General features: G+C 35.3%; 1 protein-coding gene across 1 annotated transcript in view; it reads left to right on the forward strand.

Annotated features, from left to right (window-relative positions):
- Positions 1 to 20,191, forward strand: part of shep (alan shepard) — a 775,961-nt gene extending 755,770 nt beyond the window's left edge. The window contains exons 10-11 of the mRNA XM_067139545.2: positions 4,524 to 4,685; positions 10,363 to 20,191. Coding sequence (XP_066995646.2) covers positions 4,524 to 4,676 — 153 coding nt within the window. The 3' untranslated portion in view covers positions 4,677 to 4,685; positions 10,363 to 20,191. The remainder of the gene's footprint in view (positions 1 to 4,523; positions 4,686 to 10,362) is intronic.
- The last annotated feature ends 1,558 nt before the right edge of the window (positions 20,192 to 21,749 follow it).

Genomic DNA, 21,749 nt, shown 5'->3' on the forward strand with positions numbered 1-21,749 from the left:
CGATGTTGCACATTTCCACCAGTCATTTTATGATTTTCACAATAAAGTTTCAAATTCATTTCTCCCCAGTGAAAGCGACCCTGAATAAGTACGAGCAACAAAGGCAAACAAGTGACTTTGAGGTACTATATTCGTAAATTTATTTCTGAAAAACGTCTGTTAGTTCAGGTATGTCAAAATGCCTTTGTTTCAATCTTGGGAATTTTGAAGTTTCGTGTTCCGAGACTTGGAAGGGAACATCAGAAAACAGGTCTCTCGCCAAGAGGAGGTGATACTCGTTCAAGGACATTTGAGGCACTTACTGAAAACGTGAAGAAGTTCATTGAATCATTAATTCCCATCGAATCACACTGCTGTCACAGTAAATACAAGAGACAGTATCTTTCAATTAGTGATCTGACTATTAAACAACTATGGCATACTTATAATGCAGGACAAAATACTCAACTGAGAGTCAAATAATTCTTACATCACATTTTTACAACCAAGTACAACATAAGTTTCAAGACTCCAGCAACATATACATGTTCAAAGTGTTTTGAGCTAGAAGAATGTATTAAGGGAGAAAAAACTGATAGGAATACAGGATGGAAACATAAGTTGCTAGCTGAACTTGGTTATTACAAACTACTTGCAAAGGCATTTTACAAACTCTTGAAGTATGGTATGAAAATTAGCCTCTCGAAGATTAAATTGATGTCAGTAGGTAAGAAATTCAACAGAATTGAATGTCAGATTGGTGATACAAAGCTAGAACAGGTCGATAATTTCAAGTATTTAGGTTGTGTGTTCTCCCAGGATGGTAATATAGTAAGTGAGATTGAATCAAGGTGTAATAAAGCTAATGCAGTGAGCTCGCAGTTGCGATCAGCAGTATTCTGTAAGAAGGAAGTCAGCTCCCAGACGAAACTATCTTTACATCGGTCTGTTTTCAGACCAACTTTGCTTTACAGGAGTGAAAGCTGGGTGGACTCAGGATATCTTATTCATAAGTTAGAAGTAACAGACATGAAAGTAGCAAGAATGATTGCTGGTACAAACAGGTGGGAACAATGGCAGGAGGGTACTTGGAATGAGAAGATAAAGGCTAATTTAGGAATGAACTCGATGGATGAAGCTGTACGCATAAACCGGCTTCGGTGGTGGGGTCATGTGAGGCGAATGAAGGAGGATAGGTTGCCTAGGAGAATAATGGACTCTGCTATGGAGGGTAAGAGAAGTAGAGGGAGACCAAGACGACGTTGGTTAGACTCGGTTTCTAACGATTTAAAGATAAGAGGTATAGAACTAAATGAGGCCACAACACTCGTTGCAAATCGAGGATTGTAGCGACGTTTAATAAATTCTCAGAGGCTTGCAGACTGAACGCTGAAAGGCATAACAGTCTATAATGATAATGTATGTATTGTGAACACAGAATGAGGCTAAAATTACTTGCTCCTTGGACTGTCAGAAGAATGCTGTGCTGCCGAAGCTTCCCAACCAAGCTGCCTCTTACAGTCGCCAGCTTTACATGTATAATTTTACAATATGTGAAAGAACATCTATGAGAGCTCAGTCAAAAGAAACCACATTTATTTATTGCTGGGCAGAAAGTGACTGTTTTAAAAGCTCCAACGAAATGGTTTCTTGTATTCATCACAGGTTAAATAGCAAGTTATTCCCTGTGATTGTGCATATTATTCGCCTTTTTGCCAATGGTTGCGGAGAGGGGGAAATGAAATTATGATCGGTACCGAGTGTCTGCATAAGTCTTTTCCGGTTTCATTAAGAGAAGGCACCAGCAAACAGCACGCAGCGTATGAATTTGACACATACGTCGGTTTGTTCATCTAACATTAACCTAACTACACACAAGTTGAGTCCTCCAAACACTAGCGTCTGTATTGTATCGTTCAGTGATGATGTCGACGTTTGTGCCTGAAAAAGAAAATTTGCGGCATGCATTGCTTTTCTGATTTAATCGAAAGAAAAAGGCTGTGGAAAGTCATAGTTTGCTGGTAGAAACATATGGTGAACACACTCCATCGATTAGAACATGCGAGACAATTTAAACGTGGCGATTTCAATGTGAAAGACAGTACGCACTCTGGTAGCGGTATTGTGTATTATGAACTCTTGAAGTCCGGCAAAATCATTAATACACAACGCTATCGCCAAGAAATGATTCATTTAAATCATGCATTGATCGAAAAACGACCGGAATGGGCCGGAAGACATGACAAAATGATTTTGTTACACGACAATGCGCTGTCTCGCACAGCAAAACCAGTGAAAGACTCCTTGAAATCGCTTCGATGGGACATCCTTCCACACCCGCCCTACTTCCCCGACGTGGTGCCATCTATCACTCTTCGCATCAATGGGGCACGCGCTCGCAGAGCAGCACTTCAGCAATTTCGAGGAAGTTGGAAAATGGCTCGACGAATGGTTTGCCGCAAAAGACAAGCAGTTTTTCTGGCATTGTATTCATAACTTACCTGAAACATGGGCGAAGTATGTAGAAGCCGATGGCCAATATTTTGAATAGACAAAAGAAATGAATTTCCCTTGAAAATTAATGTGTTTTCCTTACCACAAAAACTGGCAAAAACTTTTGCATACACTTGGTATGTTCAGAAAGTAGTTGAAAAGTGACTCTCCAAATCACACAAAAACAGTACTTTTAGTTTTTCTGGTACCAGGACATTCTTTTATACCACCAGACAGAATATTGTTTTGCAGTTAAAATGAAATCCGAAGACTGGAAATAATTCTAAAGCCAGGGGATTATAGAGATATTTTTAAAAAATTTGGAAATGTAATCTGTCCCATAATTTTTGTAACTGGAAGAAAGCAGTCAGGGAAGTTTTAAAATCACCTGCTAACTGGCATTTCAATTTTGCTCCCATGAAAAGATTATTCATAAAAAAAGGAACAAAACCATTCAAGGGAAAGCAACATATTTCATAAACCTGGGGGAGCAGAAAGTTGCTTGCGGAAGTCGCTAGAACATAAACCAAATACAGGGACTTTCTTTTATCTATGCAGGGGATTGTCACTCACCCAGTCGCCTGTGCTGAGAGCCTGTCTCCCGCCAAACACTGTAATGCAATACAGCCAGCACTCGCCCGGCACTGAGTCATAGTGTTTTCTCACAAGATTTCCTGTACTTTATGAAGGTATTACATATATACATATGCTAACGTATAAGAAATAAATACAATAAAAATAAATACAATATATCAAGTAAATAATATTACATCAGACTTGGGACTAGTTTCAGCCACTTAGTAGCCTGCTTCCTCCAGCAAGTCCGTGCTTGTTCTACATCAGACATTAGAGATTTACTTCTTTGCCTGAGGTCCTTAGTCAACTTGGACATCATATGACAATAATATCATAACCATAATATTTGTTATTGTATGTATTTTAATGTTATAATTATTCCTGCAACATTGTCTTTGTCTGGTATACATATATTTTAGTTATCACATAATCTGTTTAATTTTAATTTGGCCGAAGAATCTTGTCAATTTATTTCATATAATTGTACTTCAGTATGGAACAAAAATGAAATTTATAACTTATAATTATGCTCACGCAATGAAAAAAGCATTGGAACAACACACTGAGCACTAAACACGTGAACACTTGACCAAACTGAACCTTACGCTGATAAAGCTCTCAGCAGACTGCAAAGGAGGGGAACTTGTGGCGCCGAGAAGTGCATCACGGCAAAGTGTTGATGGGAGACAGGCTTACAGCACAGGCTACCGGGCGAGCAACAAACCCCTGAATAGATGAAAAAAATATATATCCCTGTACGTAGTGAACCAATACAACTTGTGTTTTACCTAAAGTTACAAAATTGAATGATGATCTAAATCTACTCAAAAAGCATTATGGTGGTCAAATGGAATATAATTCAGATCTCAGCCTCTGCAAGGAACTGGCAAATTCAAGACAACTGAACTTCCAAGAGCAGAAAGAACAGGAAAAGGAAGATGAACCAATGACTTACAGCAATGTTTTTTGAAAGTATTCTCCAAGAAGACAAAATTAATTTACTCATAATGTTGAAGTAATCATTGAAGATGAAAATGTTCCTATTTTTCCCATATTAAAATATAGCACTGTCATCAAATCATAGCTGTCTTGAACTTAACGTGGGAATAAGAAAGTTTAGTTGTATTAAGTCTGCAAATTCCTTCAGAATTCACTCCAAACCACACTGTGTCCATTCATGTTTGGTCGAATACTGAACATGACCACTGTACATTCCAAAACACAACATATCCAACAAACGTTCATTGTTATTTAGCTCTAGTGAAATCCTACATTATTGTCATTGTTGTTATTTCCATCATAATGATTGCATTTATCATAATACACATTCTCATTGGTTTAATCATGATATTAACACTGTTAATAGTTTTTTTTCCATTTTTTCTCAATTTACTTCTTCATGGACATGTTGAATTTTGGAACTAACAGACTCGATTAAGTATCTGTTCGTGTTATGTAGTTTTTTTTTCTTTCAGTACATTGCTAGCCCACACCCGTACCAGTTCTTTACTGGACCTGGAGCTTCAATTATACATGCTGTTCCCATTGCCGATTCTGAGCAGACTTCTAATGCTGCATCTCCTGATGATTCTTATCCTCCATATCAGACCTCTCAGCCACCTAAGTAAACTTGACTGGTGAGTTCAGAATTAAGTTACCATTTTCTTCACCATAATTCATTTACAATAATAATTATTAAATTATTGTTGTAATGGTCCACTAAATTATTAAATTATTGTTGTAATGGTCCACCTTTTCAATACTATAATATGCAATATTTTTTAATTACATTACCAAACTAGGGACTAGTTTCAGCCTTGGCTGGCCATCATCAGCCTTAATGTAATACATCTCATAACTAAACAACTGCACAAACACACAACTGACATAAAAACAAATGTACAGACACACAATTGACATTAAAATCTGGGATGAACTATGTGTAAAATTAGAAAAATAAATTAGGCTCTAATTTCTTGGCATCTGGAGTATGCTCATCATCCAAACTCTTTCTTGCATTAATATTCATAGAACTGTTAGAACCATCACTACTAATCATAACAATTTCAACTGCAAAATGGGAGCTGGTAAATGTTCCTTCTGTAGTGAGATCATCAATCACCAAATCTACTTGAGTGGTATTAGCAGTATACAAGCCACTGGACACCACTGTAAATAATCACCAGCTGATGTAGAACTGCTAGATGGTGTTTCCACATCAACCAACGTAATTTAAATGAAATATTCCCGTAGTGCTTTTTAAAAGCATGTTGAAATGCTATTGGACATTGTCAGGACGGCACATGAAGATATGGTTAAAACTGACACATTCTTAATTTGTGGCTGGTATAAATTCGCAATTCATAAGCTTCTGTAACCGAGTTCTTCGTCATAACTGGTTCCCCAAATATTTAGGTGTAACCTTAGATCGCACTCCATCATTCAAGCAACATTTATTGAACTTATGTAAGAAACTGAAAACTCGGAACAACATTCTTCAGAAACTGTGTGGGACCACTTGGGGATCTACTGCAATCACTCTGAGTCATTCAGCGCTTGTTCTGGTTTACTCCAGTGCAGAGTATTGCTCTCCTGTTTGGCTTAATAGCCGTTATACCCGATATATTGACACACAGCTGAACAACAGCATACGCCTTATTTCAGGCACAATCAGGCATAACCCACTGGCACCCGATGCTCACGGGAAAAATGCCACCTGATTTGCGCAGATCGAATGCCCTCTTAAGAGAGTACTATAAAATCTGCAGAAACCCCCAACTACCCGTACAAGAAAACATCCCTGCACTTAATCTTCAAAGATTGAAGTCATGCCATCCACCTTTGCAAGATGCTGCTAACATGGCTCGCAGTGAAAGTTTGGAAAGACCGTTGGGAAACTTCAACAGACTTATCCCTACATAACATCTTTTCTGGTGGATCCCATCTACCACGCAGAGAGTGGGCCACACTTAACAGAATTCGGACAGGCCATGGAAGATGGAGGGACTCGCTCTACAAGTGGAACTGCTTAACGTCACCAGAATGTGACTGTGATGCTCCACGGCAAACCATCCCTAACATCGTCGACAGCTGTAAGCTACGAGCCTACTTGGGTAGCTGGGCTGATTTCTTCATTCCATCAAAGGGAGTATTAGAGTGGATAGAAGGACTGGACATTTCGATATGATTATGTTTTATTGTTATTGTACCATATTTAATTGTATGTATGTACATTTTATGCCATACACTAAATAATAAATAAATAATTTCACTTTCGATAATGTTATTTATCAACAAGAAGGATTGGCTATGGGATCGGCGAACTCAGGTATCTTAGCCGAGATTTATTTGAATGTTTTGGAACACACGAAAATTGATGATAATAATAACTCTGACAACTTCCTTTTCTGGGCAAGATATGTAGACGACACCATAGTAATTATGGATGAGAGCTCTACAGACACTGCTACCACCATCATTAATCTAAATAACATTGACCCGCATATAAAATTCATATTCGAATCCGAAATTGAACGGAAAATTAATTTTTTAGACTTAACTATTATCAGGCACCCAAGCTACTTAAGATATAAGATTTTCAGAAAACCCACCCAAACAGTCACTACAATCCATCAAGATTCTTCACACCCCCAAATTCACAAACGAGCAGCGTACAACAGCATGTTGTACTGAGCCTTCAATGTTCCAATGTCTAAAAGAGACCTCAAAAATGAGTTGAACACCATTCGTAATATAGGTAAATCTAATGGATACAACAGTTTCTTTATTGTAAGTGTACCGGGCGGTACACCTCCATGCCGCTAGTTCAGATATTCAAATATTCTTCTCTTCCTTAATGCATTAAAGTTTTCTCATACAGGTCACCTCTCTAGCTTGGGACTAGCCCCTGTGTATCGGCCTAGAGCCACTTAGGTTTTAAAGGTGTATTTTGGAGTGCAAGTTTACGCCTCCAGTTCCTTCTGTACTTTGGGCCAGTAACTCATCCTGATGTTTTGTTTTCTTCATGCAAAGGCCCTGTAGGTTGGGTATTAGATACCCCTGTTTCACTGTATGTCTGCCTTGAGGGCAGTTAGGAGTAAGGGTTGTTGTGGCCTTTGATAAGGCTTGTAAAATTGAGAGCAGGTCCGCTCTTTCTGGTATTTTGGAAAGTGCCTCTAGGAGGCTTAACATTGTAGTTAGGAGCAAGTGCTCCTTGGCATGATGGGGTTTTCTGCCCCTTTGTTTAATTCTGTACTTTGGTAAAATTGGGCTAATAGCTCAAGGATTGTAATTGTGGGGCTCGAAGCCCAGATCTTGTAATTATCCCCTAACACTTATAATTTCTTTGTACCTGATTTTGACTTGTTGTTGACTTGTTAAATTTTCAAATTCTATGTCACCACTGTTAAGTTTTGAAAATATAACCTTTGTTGAAATTTTAATTCATCTTTCGAACTTGTAGTTAGACCCATTCCAGCCCGCACCTTCTTTCACCTCTGCTGATCCACCAAAACATGGTAACAGTAAGAATAATCAATAAATATAAATATCGCCCCTCTACCACTTTGAAAAAAGATAAAAAAAACAACAACTCCCTTCCTATCTTTATGTTTAACAAACAAATTTACAAAGTCACCAACATCTTTAAAAAGCATGACATAAAAGTAGTTTTCAAAACCAACAATAGGAATGCACAAGTCTTACATAATGCCACATCCATAAACAAGTTCAGTAGTTTTTCAAAATCAGGAGTATACAGGATTATTTGCAACAGTTGTAATTCTTCTTACGTCGGATAGACCGGGAGGAACTTTAATATAAGGTACTCGGAACACGTCAATGCCTTGAAGTACAATTTTCAGCTGTAGGACAGTATATGCATGACTATAATCACAAATTTGCAGACATAAAACAAGATATGGAAATTCTCAAAATCATCAACAAAGGACCCCTCCTTAACATTACTGAAAGCTGCTTCATACATATAGATCAATGTTTTAACCCAGATCATAATCTTAATGACATTTCAGAAAAGCCAAATATCCTATTTGACGTACTAATTCCCATTTTTAGAAACATCAATCCAACAAGTCATAATTCAATTTTTCATACTATTCACAGCACCTTTCCTCAGCAGCCATCTGTTTTCCCCAAATCCTTCAGCCCCACCTTAATTCCCCCTTTTCCCCTCCACCCCCTCTCCTTTCCCCTGACCCCTTCCCTTGCCCCGCCCTCTCCCCTTGACCCGCCCCTTCCTTTTCCTTGGAATCTCTCAACCGTTAGTATGAGGCACACAGCAATAGGCCACGCACCTCATGCCGCACGAGAGGTAAGTCTCATATAACCTATGCCATTTGACTAACACGCTCTCTCCTTCAGTTCATTAATTTTATCTAATATTATTCAGGTTAACTTCATGGACACCACAATGAATTGCGAATTTATACCAGCCACAAATTAAGAACGTGTCGGTTTTAACCATATCTTCATGTGCCGTCCTGACAATGTCCAACAGCATTTCAGCATGCTTTTAACAAGCACTACGAGAACATTTCATTTAATTTACGTTGGTTGATGTGGAAACACCATCTAGCAGTTCTGCGTCAGCTGGTGGTTATTTACAGTGGCGTCCAGTGGCTTGCATACTGCTAATACTACTCAAGTAGATTTGGTGATTGATGATCTCACTACAAAAGGAACATTTACCAGCTCCCGTTTTGCAATTGAAATTGTTATGATTAGCAGTGATGGTTCTAACAGTTCTATGAATATTAATGCAAGAAAGAGTTTGGATGATGAGCATACTCCAGATGCTAAGAATTTAGAGCCTAATTTATTTTTCAAATTTTACACATAGTTCATCCCAGGTTTTAATATCAATTGTGTGTTTGTACATTTGTTAAGTTATTAGATGTATTACATTAAGACTGATGATGGCCAGCCAGGGCCGAAACTAGTCCCTAGTTTAGTAATGCAATTAAAAAATATTGCATATTATAGTATTGAAAAGGTGGACCATTACGACATTTATTTAATAATTATTATTGTGATCACAATTCAGTACGGATCAAAACCATGAAGTTTATATCCTGTGATATAATTCATTTACATTACATTCCATGCATGATGAGGACAGTCTTTTAACAGTCTTAACAGTAACATTACTTGTTAATTGAATTTCCCTTACTTTGAGAAACATTTCCTACTAATGTCTCTGGAGGATTGAACTAATCCAAAATTGGTTAATTCAAACTTGTCTTGATTTTTATTGAAATTCCCGCTTTTATTTGTGTTTAAAAAGGAATAAAATTTAATCTGAGTTCTGCAAGGATGTGTGTGGTTAATTCATAGTCTGAGTTATGACTTCTGCTAGTTTCAAAACTATCTGAATGATGTTTATAACATTGCCTGTGTACTAAGAATTGCAAAAGTGGAAGCAGGAAAGGGCATAGGTTTTGTTTGTTTATTTATTTTTACAGGGGTTGCCTCCAATTACAAAAGGCAGTACATAGTACATACACAGAACATTTGAAAAACATAAGTTTAAATGCATTCCAGAAAAATAAAATGAAAGAGAAGAAGAAAACAAAATGAGTCTGTCTCGCTGACAAACAGAGCAGCTTCGTGTACAACCATAATTTGTTTTTAAATTGTAATAAGGGCATTAATTAATATTGTCAGTGAAAAAAAATAACTACAGTAATAGGAAATATTCTGCTAATAAGACGCAATTTACAGTGATGTGATGTATAGTATATAGCTTTTGAATTATAATAAGTGCATTATTTAATATTTTAATGTACTTATTTAATATTTAATGACAAAGTACTGGAAACTCGGACACATCAGTATGTGAAGGAGAAGCACTCAAGATGCGGTTAGGATTGCAATGTGAAGGGATCATCTTCTGTGTAAGGACTGTACCTTAATTAAAGCCACAGCCACTTCCTTCCTTTTCCTTTCCTATTGTTGCCATAAGACTATCTGTGTCCATGCGACGTAAACTTGCAGATTTTAGTCCAGGTCCTTGGTTCAATGGTTCTGGGGATCCTGGGTTTGATTGCTGGTTGGGGCGGGGATTTTAGCCACATCTAGTTAATTTCTCTGAGTGTCTGAGTGTTCCTGCCTTTCAGTAGTGAATGTTAAACAAGTACGTTCTCGTTACAGGAACTGCAGATGATGGGTACTAATCACACAATTCCTCACTAGTAACTGATCAGTATTTGTGCTTGTGCTCCAAAAGCTAATATTATTTATCTTGTAATGTATTTTAATGTTTCTCTGAGCTCTAAACTAGCCTTTGTTTATTTTCAGATTCCTGGTAAGAAGGCTTACTTATTTAATTCATGAACAGGATGTTTGCGAGTGCATGCATTTTTAAAGCAAAAGTTATCTTCCTCCTCACCGAGACAGAAGAACCTCTGTAAAAATGTATGGAATACCTCAGACGTAGAAGCAAAGCAGTAAATTTTGGCAAGTACCTAGGGAGGAGCTGCGGAATTCACACATACTGACCTCGGACTTGCCACCATCTATTCGTGGAGAAAATTGAAATGATGTAATATAGTTTTTTTTACTGTAGCACGGAACTACATTTAGCTCTCCTGTCAATTTTTTTCCTCTAAATATTTTTTATTGATGAAAAAATTCTGTGTTCAGTTAAGTGGATGTCAAAATGTAATGGTTGCCTCATGTTTGGGAAGTGACTGGGAGGAACTGTATGCTCTCTTATCTTGATCTTTCTTTATTCAAGCAATATGAGTAGAAACCAGACATATTTAAATTTAGTGCCTTGAATTGTGGTGTCATTCTAACTTTGAATTTAAAAGAATTCATTGCCCCAGCTTTTCACTCACTGGCAAGTAATGCAAAACCGCTGTTAAATCTTACATTTCTGAGCAGTTCTTCCTTCAAGAATTGATTCTGCCTTTATGCAGCCTTCTAAACTAGTCACAGACATAACTGGTATTACTGCATTAAATGGGAGTTGACTTAAAATTGACAGAAAACTACTCAGTAATAATAATAATAATAATAATAATAATAATAATAATAATAATAATAATAATAATAATAATAATTAGGGTGCTATTTTACTTTCAGTGCAGTCAATCCATTTTCTTTTGCATTTTCTTAATGTAAACTATCCACTGCCTGCCAGACTTGCCAGACTAATGTGATAGTAGGTATGAGTTAACTACCTGGCAACAGTTGATTATTTCACTGATTGCCAATTTCAATAATTTGAATGCTTCCTATCTATGCTGACCATGTAGCATGCACAATCACAAAGATTAGTGTCACTGGCTACAGTTTTGTTTTGTATGTAAGACTTGTCAGTAGCAAACAGGATGTTGTAACTGTTACGTCTGTGTAGTACATTCGATAACCAATTGTACTCTAAGGTACTGTAGTTTTATTCTCTTCTTCTTCCTATTGGAAGAAATCTGTGATGTCTAAATTTTTTGCTGGTTTTTGTTTTCTACAAGAAATTGAAAAGTAATGCAGACGATTTTTATTTTGCAAAATATTTAATGAATAGGAAACAAAATATAAAAAATGATACAGATTTTACCTATTTTTCAGCAAGTGTCTCGAGACATTTCTCACGTCATGATGGTAAGTTGAGCGTGCCTCGTTCTGAGTATAGCCGCCTACCCGGGACCGATTTTGCTTCTTCGTGTGAACCGAGGGGTTGACCTCTAGGAATTTCTTCGGTCTGGAGAGGTGTAAGGTCTGTACCGTATGGTGGATGATCGAGTAACACCCAGCCACACCTCTTGGTTTGTGTACAAACAGTCCAAACCTTGCACCATCCGACTTTCATCTCTGCAGACCCCTGAGGAAATTTGTAGGAGGTCAACACTTCGGTTCAGATGAAGAAGTGGAAGAAGTCTTGTGCAAGTGGTTATATTCTCAGAGAATGACGCATATTCGACTTGCTGTCATGATGGGAGAAATGTCTGGAAAACTTGGTTCTTATGTTGAAAAAGTTGGTAAATCCTGTTGCTTTTTGTGCATTAATTTTCAGTCCACCCTTGTACAGCTCATTGAGGTGACTAAATTTTATCTTAAAAGGATTGATTGCTAGCATAAATAATTTTTTAATACTTAAGCAGTCGTGAACTGGTGTGGATTCTCTGTGCAGATTCTCGAGGAATGTTAACATGAGGCAGCGCATGAAAGGATTAAATTTGCTCTTGAGTTAGGTTGTACTCATATACAAAGGCTGTTCATCATGTGTTGAAGACAAAATATTTCTTCCTATTCATAAACTTCCAAAGAATTGTAACTCTGGTTTAACAGAGTTAAGTTTCATCTCTGATTTTGTTGGTACAAATGCCTGAAGCATTGTTGATAGCTCTTGCTGTGAATGATAAGAACTTCCCTATTATCAGACCAAGTACACTTTTCACATTTTGTCACACTCTCTGAGAGCATTTTTATGTTCCAGCTGTCTTCTACTGGTGACTAAATATTACACGCCTTTTCATGTGATTCATATTTCCATGTGCATAGAATGATAGTTTTGCTTCTTTCTTGGTATTCAATATTATAAATTCATTTCTGTTCTTATTTTATCTGTTTGAGAGATCTCTTCAACCAGTCAGAATGATGAACTTTAACATCACTGTAATGGTCATGCCACCTGTTAATGAAAACCAGTGACAGAATACTTTCTTTCAGGCAACTTTTTTTCAATTTTTTTTCTTTTTCATTGTTTGAAATTAGGGAGTGACATATCAGTCACTCTTATCATTTGTGTATAATTACTCAGTAGTGAACAATAGTGAATTTGTTCCTGGGGAAAAAAGTAGTTTCTACCAAAATTGCCTACTGTATGAAGTTAAGCTTTTTATGATACTGTTGGATTCAAAAACCTTCTTGTGAGGAACCAGAAAACAGTGACGTCTCCCAACATTGGTAATATGTGCAGCATACTGTTTGTTACAATAGCTTAAGCAATAAGCTAGATAAACTAGATGCTAGAAACAGTAGTTCACAGAGGGGATGCTTTTTTTGGACTGAATGGTGCCTGGTTATTAACAAAGTTTTCTTTAAATTCTTTTAAACTTTTTGGTGTAAAAAAAAAGTAAATAGAAAATCTTAGATGAGTTATATAGATGTTCACTGTGAACAGAATTAATTTTATATATATTGTTCCAAATAGGTAATGTTTGGTATTATTTTGTATCCTAGAAATGAACAGGTATCTGTCATTAACTCTTAGCAAATTTTTATATGCAGTAGTGGAAGACCATATAATGAAAATATCTTGCATCATAGATGATATGGAATTCTTTTTCAGAATATTACAAAACAAGCATTGTGGTGTGAATAACTACTCATAAATCCTGTTTCTTTTGTTTTACTCTAGACTAAAACTGCATAATTGAGACTTTACACTGCTATAACATTTACCAGTGTTGGGATTACCAGTTGAGGCCATCTAGATATCAAGGCATATATATCCTTAGCTTAATATTGTCACATTCCAATCAAGAATGATTGACTGTTTTTTCAGGTTAGGTAGAATGTTTCATTTAAACTTACTTTCCTATTGTTGTTAGTACTAAGTTTTCTATATTGAAAAATATTACCTTTTTTAAACATGCCTATTATCATAAACATTTTTTTAGTGGAAGTACTTTTTTAAGAGAATTTTTTTCAGATATTGTGCCTTTTCATAATATTCAAAGACAGGGAAATATATATTATAAAGTACTAACCATGAAGCCAAATTTAACTTCTAGTTACTAATTGTTTAAATGTCGTAGCTATCCGGAAAAATATGTATATTGGTTTGTGTTAGAACTGAGCCTAGTTCATTATTAGAACAGAGATGAAATATATTTTAGATCATTGTAGTAAGAACTTTTTGATCACTTAGCATGAGGTTTTGATAAAATCTGATTGATATTTCCGAATTAACTAGACCCATGGTCTGTGAGTTTTGTTAACCTGCATATTTTTAGTATAGTTCTGTTGTTCTGCTTTAAATTTTCCACTCCATGACTCCAAATTTTAATTGTTGAGTCTTGCATATTTTCATTATGATAACATTTTTATTCCTCCTGCCCTCTAGTCTCATTGCTTGTGATCATATTTAATTATGCATATTAATTCAGGATATTTTGATAATTCATTGGTTTGATAAGTGACAGATTCATATTATGAAAATGAGGCAGAGGGTGTGTGTGTGTGTGTTTCAATTTATCAACTTGAAATAAAAGAAGAGAGAAAAAGGAAAGGAAATTCAAATGTTATTAGAATGTAGTGGCTTAAGACAGTAAGTTCCATTCAAATCATTTGCCAGGGATATTCGTTGTAGAAATTGTGGTAGATTTCACGTTATTTTTTCCGCAGAAGTAAAATGAGTAGGATTTGGTTATGTGATGAAATAAAAATGTGTTCCTAGTGAAGGTTCACCTATCAGTATGACAACGTTTAGTCCGACATCTTGTAACCTTATCCTACCGTAATTATTTTGTAAAACAATTTTTTGATCCGTCATATAATAGTAACTAAGAGATCTGTAGATGTGCATTGTATTATTGTAATTAAAATAATGAGATTTTACACTGTTGAAAACTGGAGTAAACAAAAATATATTTAGTTTATTTTGGTACATCTGAATTTGATGGTGAAATGGTAAACTATTTTTTAAGGAACACATTAACAGACAAAAGTCCATATAAATATATATTGAAGTAAAAAGTGTGTGTCATTTAACGTGCGTGTGTCATGAGCTATAATCAGTCCTTTCTTTAAGAGGATTTGAAAAACTTAAAGGAGGAACCTAATGACATTTTTTCCAATCCTTTTAGATATTCACTATTATAAATATATACAGATAAGAGACTTGTTAATTTGTTAAATGGAGGCTAAACTTTCCATATTTCAAGTTCTCAAATAAAATTGTGATTAAGCCCTCTTGTGACTTTGTCACAGTGTATTTTCTTTTACTAGAACTGAAAGTTGCTGGACACAAATGAAGGACTTAACTTGTAGTTCTTATACTGAAAACAGAAGTGTTTATCATGAAAACTGGAGAAACTTGCTTTATAAAGCAGCACCTCGTTGTATTGGTGCAAAATAGATTAGAATAGTTCTTAATTTTAAGTCATTGCTAATTGTAGAATAGTTGTATTGTTCATGTGATCTGTTTGATTGGAAGTGAATGCCAATAAAGCTTTCTATAGAATGTAGAATACAATCCTTAGCATAGCTAGGTAGATGTAAGATTGTTTTGTGAAATGATAAAGAAAATAAAATTTTTAAAAAAAGTTGTAGAATTAAAGCAAGGGCAAAAATCCAAGTGTTTGCTTCATGTTCAAGGTGGTATACAGTTTTCTAGTTGAATTTATGGTTCTTGATTTTCATGTAAGAAGATAATTTTATGCGAGTATGATTTCTTCAAGAATTTCCTTTGTAATGTAACTTATATGTTTTGTTTAATGTGCCGTTACAAGAAAACCACATGAGAAGAAGTAATTGTCGTGTTTGTCAAAATGTGCCGATTTAATGTTTTTGTGTGAAAGAATTAATACTAGAAGTAGCGAGTAGAATTTAGGTGTTTGAAGATAAAACCAACAGAAAGAAGTGAACTTTCTTGTAGTAGTTGGAAGTTTTCAAATTGTAGTTGTAATTTTATCAACAGTAGTTTATAAGGACTTTATTATTTCATAAGAAGAGGCTGAGCCATAGGGATAAGTTTGAACTCTGTGTATTTTAAGATTATTTTTGCTTGAGAAGATGTTGAAGATTTGTTCTTCTTTGAAATCATCTTAAGTAAAATGGCCAGTTTTGAAGTAATGGAGTTGATATGCCATGGGCATTGGACAGTATAAGTGCCCTTAGTTTTTTCCTCCCATACATAATTCTTCTTCTACTTCCCACTTGCAGAATCAAGGTCTTTTATCTATTTGCTAGAAGAAACATAGTGTCTAATGTGCATGTTAAAGAAGCCATTTATTATTGATTGATCAAAGACCATGTAGTAGCTGTATTCACTTACTGTGCACATATCTTTATTTCATGAAAGAAGCTTGTAGATATTTCTGTATTAGGTATATTTACAACAAAATTAAAATATTACATTGAATTCCTTTGATTGCTTGTATTTTGGCTTCTTTGATATTGCCAGTTTTCCTCCACTACAAGATCTTTCCTGTAACATGTTTTCCAAGACTAATATCTCAAGAACCACTAAGGCATGTTTGATCTGTGTAATAAGCTAAGGGTATGAAATACATAGCAGAGTTTAAAAAAATGATGATAATAATAACAATAATAATAATAATAATAATAATGAAAAAAGAGTTTATTTTGTTACATACATTTTTCTGAAAATGTTTTTCTTGTATCAAAAAAGTGTGACGTGTTTTGTAGTTGTAGGTTAATTTCTCCATAGAGCAGAAATTGGTCTTGGGTTGTAATAAAATTAAGTGGTTTAGTGTTTCGGAATGCATATAGAAAGCTTAAAATCTAATATGCAGGACTTGATGCCAAAAATTACCAGAGTGAACTGTAAAGTTATTGGAAACATCTGTTTTTCATTTTTTATATACTTCCTGATTTTAATGAAAGAATATATAATTTGAAACATAAAATTTGAGCTGCTGATATAGAAGTTCCTTGTAAATATTAATACAATGCTATGTTTCAGCCTCAAGTTAGATAGCTTTTCAAATTCTTAAGAGTAAAGAGTTTGATTATAAAGTTTCCTTTGTAAAAGAGTTACGAATGTTTTGTATTATAGAAGAGAATGGCTTGCCAGAAGTTATAGACAGTGTCTGCATTCCAGTCTTCCCATGTTGCATAGGAAAGAAAAATAAATGAACTGTTTTGTCCAGTGAATGGGGAGAGAGCATTAGTTGAACGATAACAAGGACGTTAAATAAACAAATGTGTGAACTTTGTGCAGGAGTTGATTTTTAATGTATGTGTGGTGATGTAGCAAGTGTAGTGCTCATTAGTCAAGAGAATGGACAAAGGAGTGGAAGCAATGCAAATGAAGATACAGAAAGAGAATTCTGAGACTTGTCCATAACATAAGAGACTTTTTTTCCATCTGCAAATTTTTTGTTTTTATGTAACAGGGATATAAATCCAGTTTTTGGTGTGCGCAAGTGAGTGTATGTATATTTGAATGCGTGTGTAAAAATGAAAACATTATCTAAAATGTTACTTCAAAAGTGGGTGATACGAATTTTGCTCCAAATCGTATCTTTAGTTCTTGTTTGTTAAGATTTGTTTAAATGATGGTAACATATCGGATACCTAGAAAGCACTAATTGGCAATCGGAAGTGTGTTCTGCCAACAAGCATGTCCTTGTAGCATTCCATGCATGCAGGCCATGTTGCTCGTTTAGTGAAGAGAGTTTCTTGTTGATCATTTTTTTTATCACCCTTCAGGTATCTTGTGTAAGTATGTGAAATATTGTTGGCATTATATACGAGTGATGCACACATTAGTTTGTGTAAATGTTAGAAGGACAAATAAGGTGCTTGTTTTTCTTTCGCAGGTCTAAGGGTTTGGTCCTGTTCAAGTGAAATTGATTGAACCATTCCATTCTGCTGAGCTCAAATAGATTTTATGTGTACATTTTTTTTCTTTGTAAGGAAATGCATGAAATAGTTGTCAGAGTGAATATTACTGCTACTTGCAAAACAGAATCTCTTTAATTTCAAATGAATATTTCATCATGATAATGAGTGCATGCACTTTTGTAGTTATAGTGACGTAACAGTGCACATTCGTTATCTCGGTGTTGGAGCTCGTGAGTTTCTGCTACTGCGTTAGGTAATTGTTCAACCGGGACCTGCAGGTGGGATGTGGTTGTTGTTTATCTCGGTAAGTCTTTTGTGGGAATTCATTTCTGTTGGTTGTTATGTTCTGTTTGGTGTGAAATGTAAAGAAATGTTTGTTATTCCCCACCATGCTCTGGCCAGGTGATCTCTGGAAATCAGAATTTAATCTTATTTTTATAAGGAACATGTTTATATATAAGAGTAATCTATTTGTTTGATGTAAAGGCCAAAGGCAGGCGTTTATACAAGTGGAAGCACATGCTTCCCGTAGCGCACCGTCACTGCATTGTCCTACATAAAAACTTGCAGTGGTGTCTGAAAGGAGCATTAGCCGCCAGCGTCTTGGAAAGGTGTAGCAATCAAAAAGCTAATTTTCTTGGTCATCTTTGGCCCAACAGTATTAGTAACCTTGTGGGCAACTGTAACATCTGGCAGTACTGATGTTCTGCTCTGCAGGGAGATTGTTTTGCTGTATTTCTGGTAGACTCACTCTAAAAATGTAGGCAGCACTGCAGTTTTGTGTTGCAGATATGACCAAAGGTAAAATGGTAGTGTGTGCTTTACTACAGGAGTTCTCTTCTGTAAGGCTTGGAGACGAGACTGCACACAGTAGTATGTAGATTATCAGAACCTGTTTATTTATACTGTTGCAATAATTGGTATGAGCACTGCTGTAGTGAAGTACTCATTTTGTGGAAGACTTAGACAATTAGGGCTTTATTTTCAAGTCTACATCACATTCACAAGGGTTTCCTTGTCACTACAAAACCAGTGCTATTGATATTCGAGCATTGCTGGTAATTGTGAGTGAAACTGTGTCTTATTTTATTTACACATGATTATAAGTTTGATTTATTTTTCTATTATTTTCTCCAAAGAGTTACCGAACATTACGAAATACAAATCCAAAGATTTATCGCATTACTTCTTCTTTCTCCTTAATTATTTCCTATAGAGTCATTTAGGATGAGAGTTATTTTAGTGTAGCTACTAAAAGTAGGTATATTTACTGTACCAGAGTTTTCTATGTTTTGTTTCTGTTTCATATCTTTTAACTGCAGTTGCAAACAAAATAGCTTTTTGAAGATCTGAATATTTGTAAGAATGTGAAAGACGTTATATGACTGAAGGATAAACTAGGCAGTTCTTTGTTATCTAATCAGTGTGGTACAACAAACTATCAAAATGGGCTTCATGATAACCTGCCATTTGCTGTGTGAAAACTTCAAGATGATATGAATAATACCCATTATGGAACTGAATTGGCTAATTTATTTTCTGTTCTTGATTTTGTATGTACAGTATATAAACTGGTGGTGATTTTTCATAGCTTCTTTTGACCAAAATCATATAAGTTTCATGGCAGGTGGGACATTGACCCGGACCGTACAGTGTACTTCTGTTATTTGGTGTATCGCATCAGAAATTGGGAAAGTAAATTTTTCTAGCCATGCTTTTTGAACGAAATATGGTGTCCAACACACTCCTTCTAGCATTTTGTATTACTAGTTTCTTGATGAATGAATATTTGAAAAGGATTTTTAAATTGTTCTGTGTTAAAAGTAATTCAGGTGTAATGTTTGTTCATAGATAGTAAACTTTGTTGCATGAGACTGAAGTTGTTGAACTTGATCAATGATCTAAATTAAGATCAGATATTAACAACCAAAATGTGACTGTGGATGTTCTACAATATTGTTGTCATTGGACTGCCAGCACATTTTGATTCACAGTAATAGACTGAGATTTAGTTTCTAAATATATGATAGGATATTTTAACCATACCTAACTTTGATGTACATGTTGGAGGGGCCAATTAATGTATTCATTTGAAGAGTGTGATTTTTAAAGATTTATTGGTCAAGTATGTTTGTGTGCAGTTCAAAAACTAGTGAAATTGTTGAAGAAATTATTAATACAATGTGCTAAAGATAGGTGCTTTTTTTAAAACTTTTTTTATAAGAATGTATTTTCGTACGCAACATGATTTGGTATTGTTAATCTGAATGTTACGCCTAGTTCCAATAAGTTTTATTTTAATATCTGCCGATATATCAATTTACAGATTATATATATATATACACAAATGATATATTTATTGCAAATAACAAGAAACTCTGTTCATTATGCTAAAAACTGCAGGAATGAGTGACTTACTGTATGAGTGATAAAATAAATATAAGTTGTAAATGGTTTGTGGAAGTCACTTATCAGTTTGGCTTAAGCAAACTAAGAAACTTAAAAAAAATGTATAAAATATGTGCAACTCATTTTGTTGCATAAATGATTCCTTTCCTCTGATCAATAAAGATCTGTTTTGGAGAGAAAAGTCTGTGCTAGTCTTCTCTTATTTTATAAATGTCGGCCTACTGTTTCCAAATCTCTTCTGGTCCAGGCACAAATACTGCATTAATAACTACGAGATCTCCTTTGCTGTTTTCCCAATTTATTGGGGTCAGTACTTGTTCTGAATTTGGCCTTGTTTTCACTATCATGCATTTCCATGGCAGTGGGCGTTAACACAATAACACAAACACCCAATCCCTGGACCAGAGAAATTAACCGTATGCAGTTAAAATCCTCGGCCCGGCCAGGAATCGAACCCCAAGAACAGTACGCTGAACTAGTGATGGGTGGTGCTCTTGCTCGGACTGACGTCCCAGATCTCGAGACTCTCGACCGATTCTCCTGTGTTGCAATCTGTACAATGTCCCAGGAACTACGAGCGTAAGCTTGATGGTATACCATAGGCAGTTATTGCGTGAAACAAAGTTTTTGTATGGAAATATGTGCCGATACATTTTATCAAAAGCCTTGAAAAGCACTGCCTGTTCAACTATGAGCTCATTAATACTATTTAACGATAGTGAAAACTGAATGTCCCTATCTTAAACGGTTCACGAGTTATTTGAGGTGGACATCTTAGATGAATAACCGTGCATAATTTCTGAATAACTGCAGATAGGATGTACACACCTACCTGGATACCTCGCAGTTGTTGTCGACAGGGTAGCTTCTTGTGATGCAGACTGGGCCGGAAGTTTTTTCAGTGATGATTCCTGTTCTGTGATATGTGTTTTTAAGTGCTGCATGATCCCAGGAGTACTTCTGCCGACATATTTTACTACTTTTGAACAAATAATACTGCAGGCTGTGCTATTTGGCATCTCCTCAAAATAATCCCATGTCCACGACTTAATGTTGCGTTTTGGACATAGTCTTAAAGTTGTCGTGTACATTTGGACACAATTACACATTGCACCATCATATACCAAAGCACCTAATTATTACATGAATACTCTAACATATTTCTTTTACAATACATTTTTCCGCCTTGTCAGTACTTTATGTTTTATTACAATTATCTACCGTACATGTTTTTAGGTGTAAATAAGGACTTAAGGAAATGAGAAATTTCAAGAACAAAGCAGGAAATATTGTATATTTTAGAATATAGTGACTGAATAGATTTTATTGATTTTATGAATTGAAAATTATTCTATTTTTAAAGTTTTTACTAAATGAGATAATAAGTGTAAGTGAACAGTTTAGACACTAAAGAAATATTTTTAACAATTTCAAGATTTAGGTATAATTTGTTTTGTTGATGACTGTATTGTACAAATGTATCAAGTCCAAGGATTTAGTTTGATGTTTTGGCACCGCTGAAGAAGACAGTAGTAGCTCTCGAAACATGTACGGTAGATAATTATAATAAAATGTAAAGTGCTGACAAGGCGGAAAATTGTTTCATAGAAATTGAATATAAATCAATACGGACAAGATTGAATCAACATGGTTAAAATAATCAATACTCTATAACATTGTAAGGAATTATTTCCTTCGCCACCATAATGTTGATAAACACGAGCACTGGTTAAATGGAT

Source organism: Anabrus simplex, chromosome 2, assembly GCF_040414725.1.
Source record: "Anabrus simplex isolate iqAnaSimp1 chromosome 2, ASM4041472v1, whole genome shotgun sequence".
Lineage (NCBI taxonomy): Eukaryota > Metazoa > Arthropoda > Insecta > Orthoptera > Tettigoniidae > Anabrus > Anabrus simplex.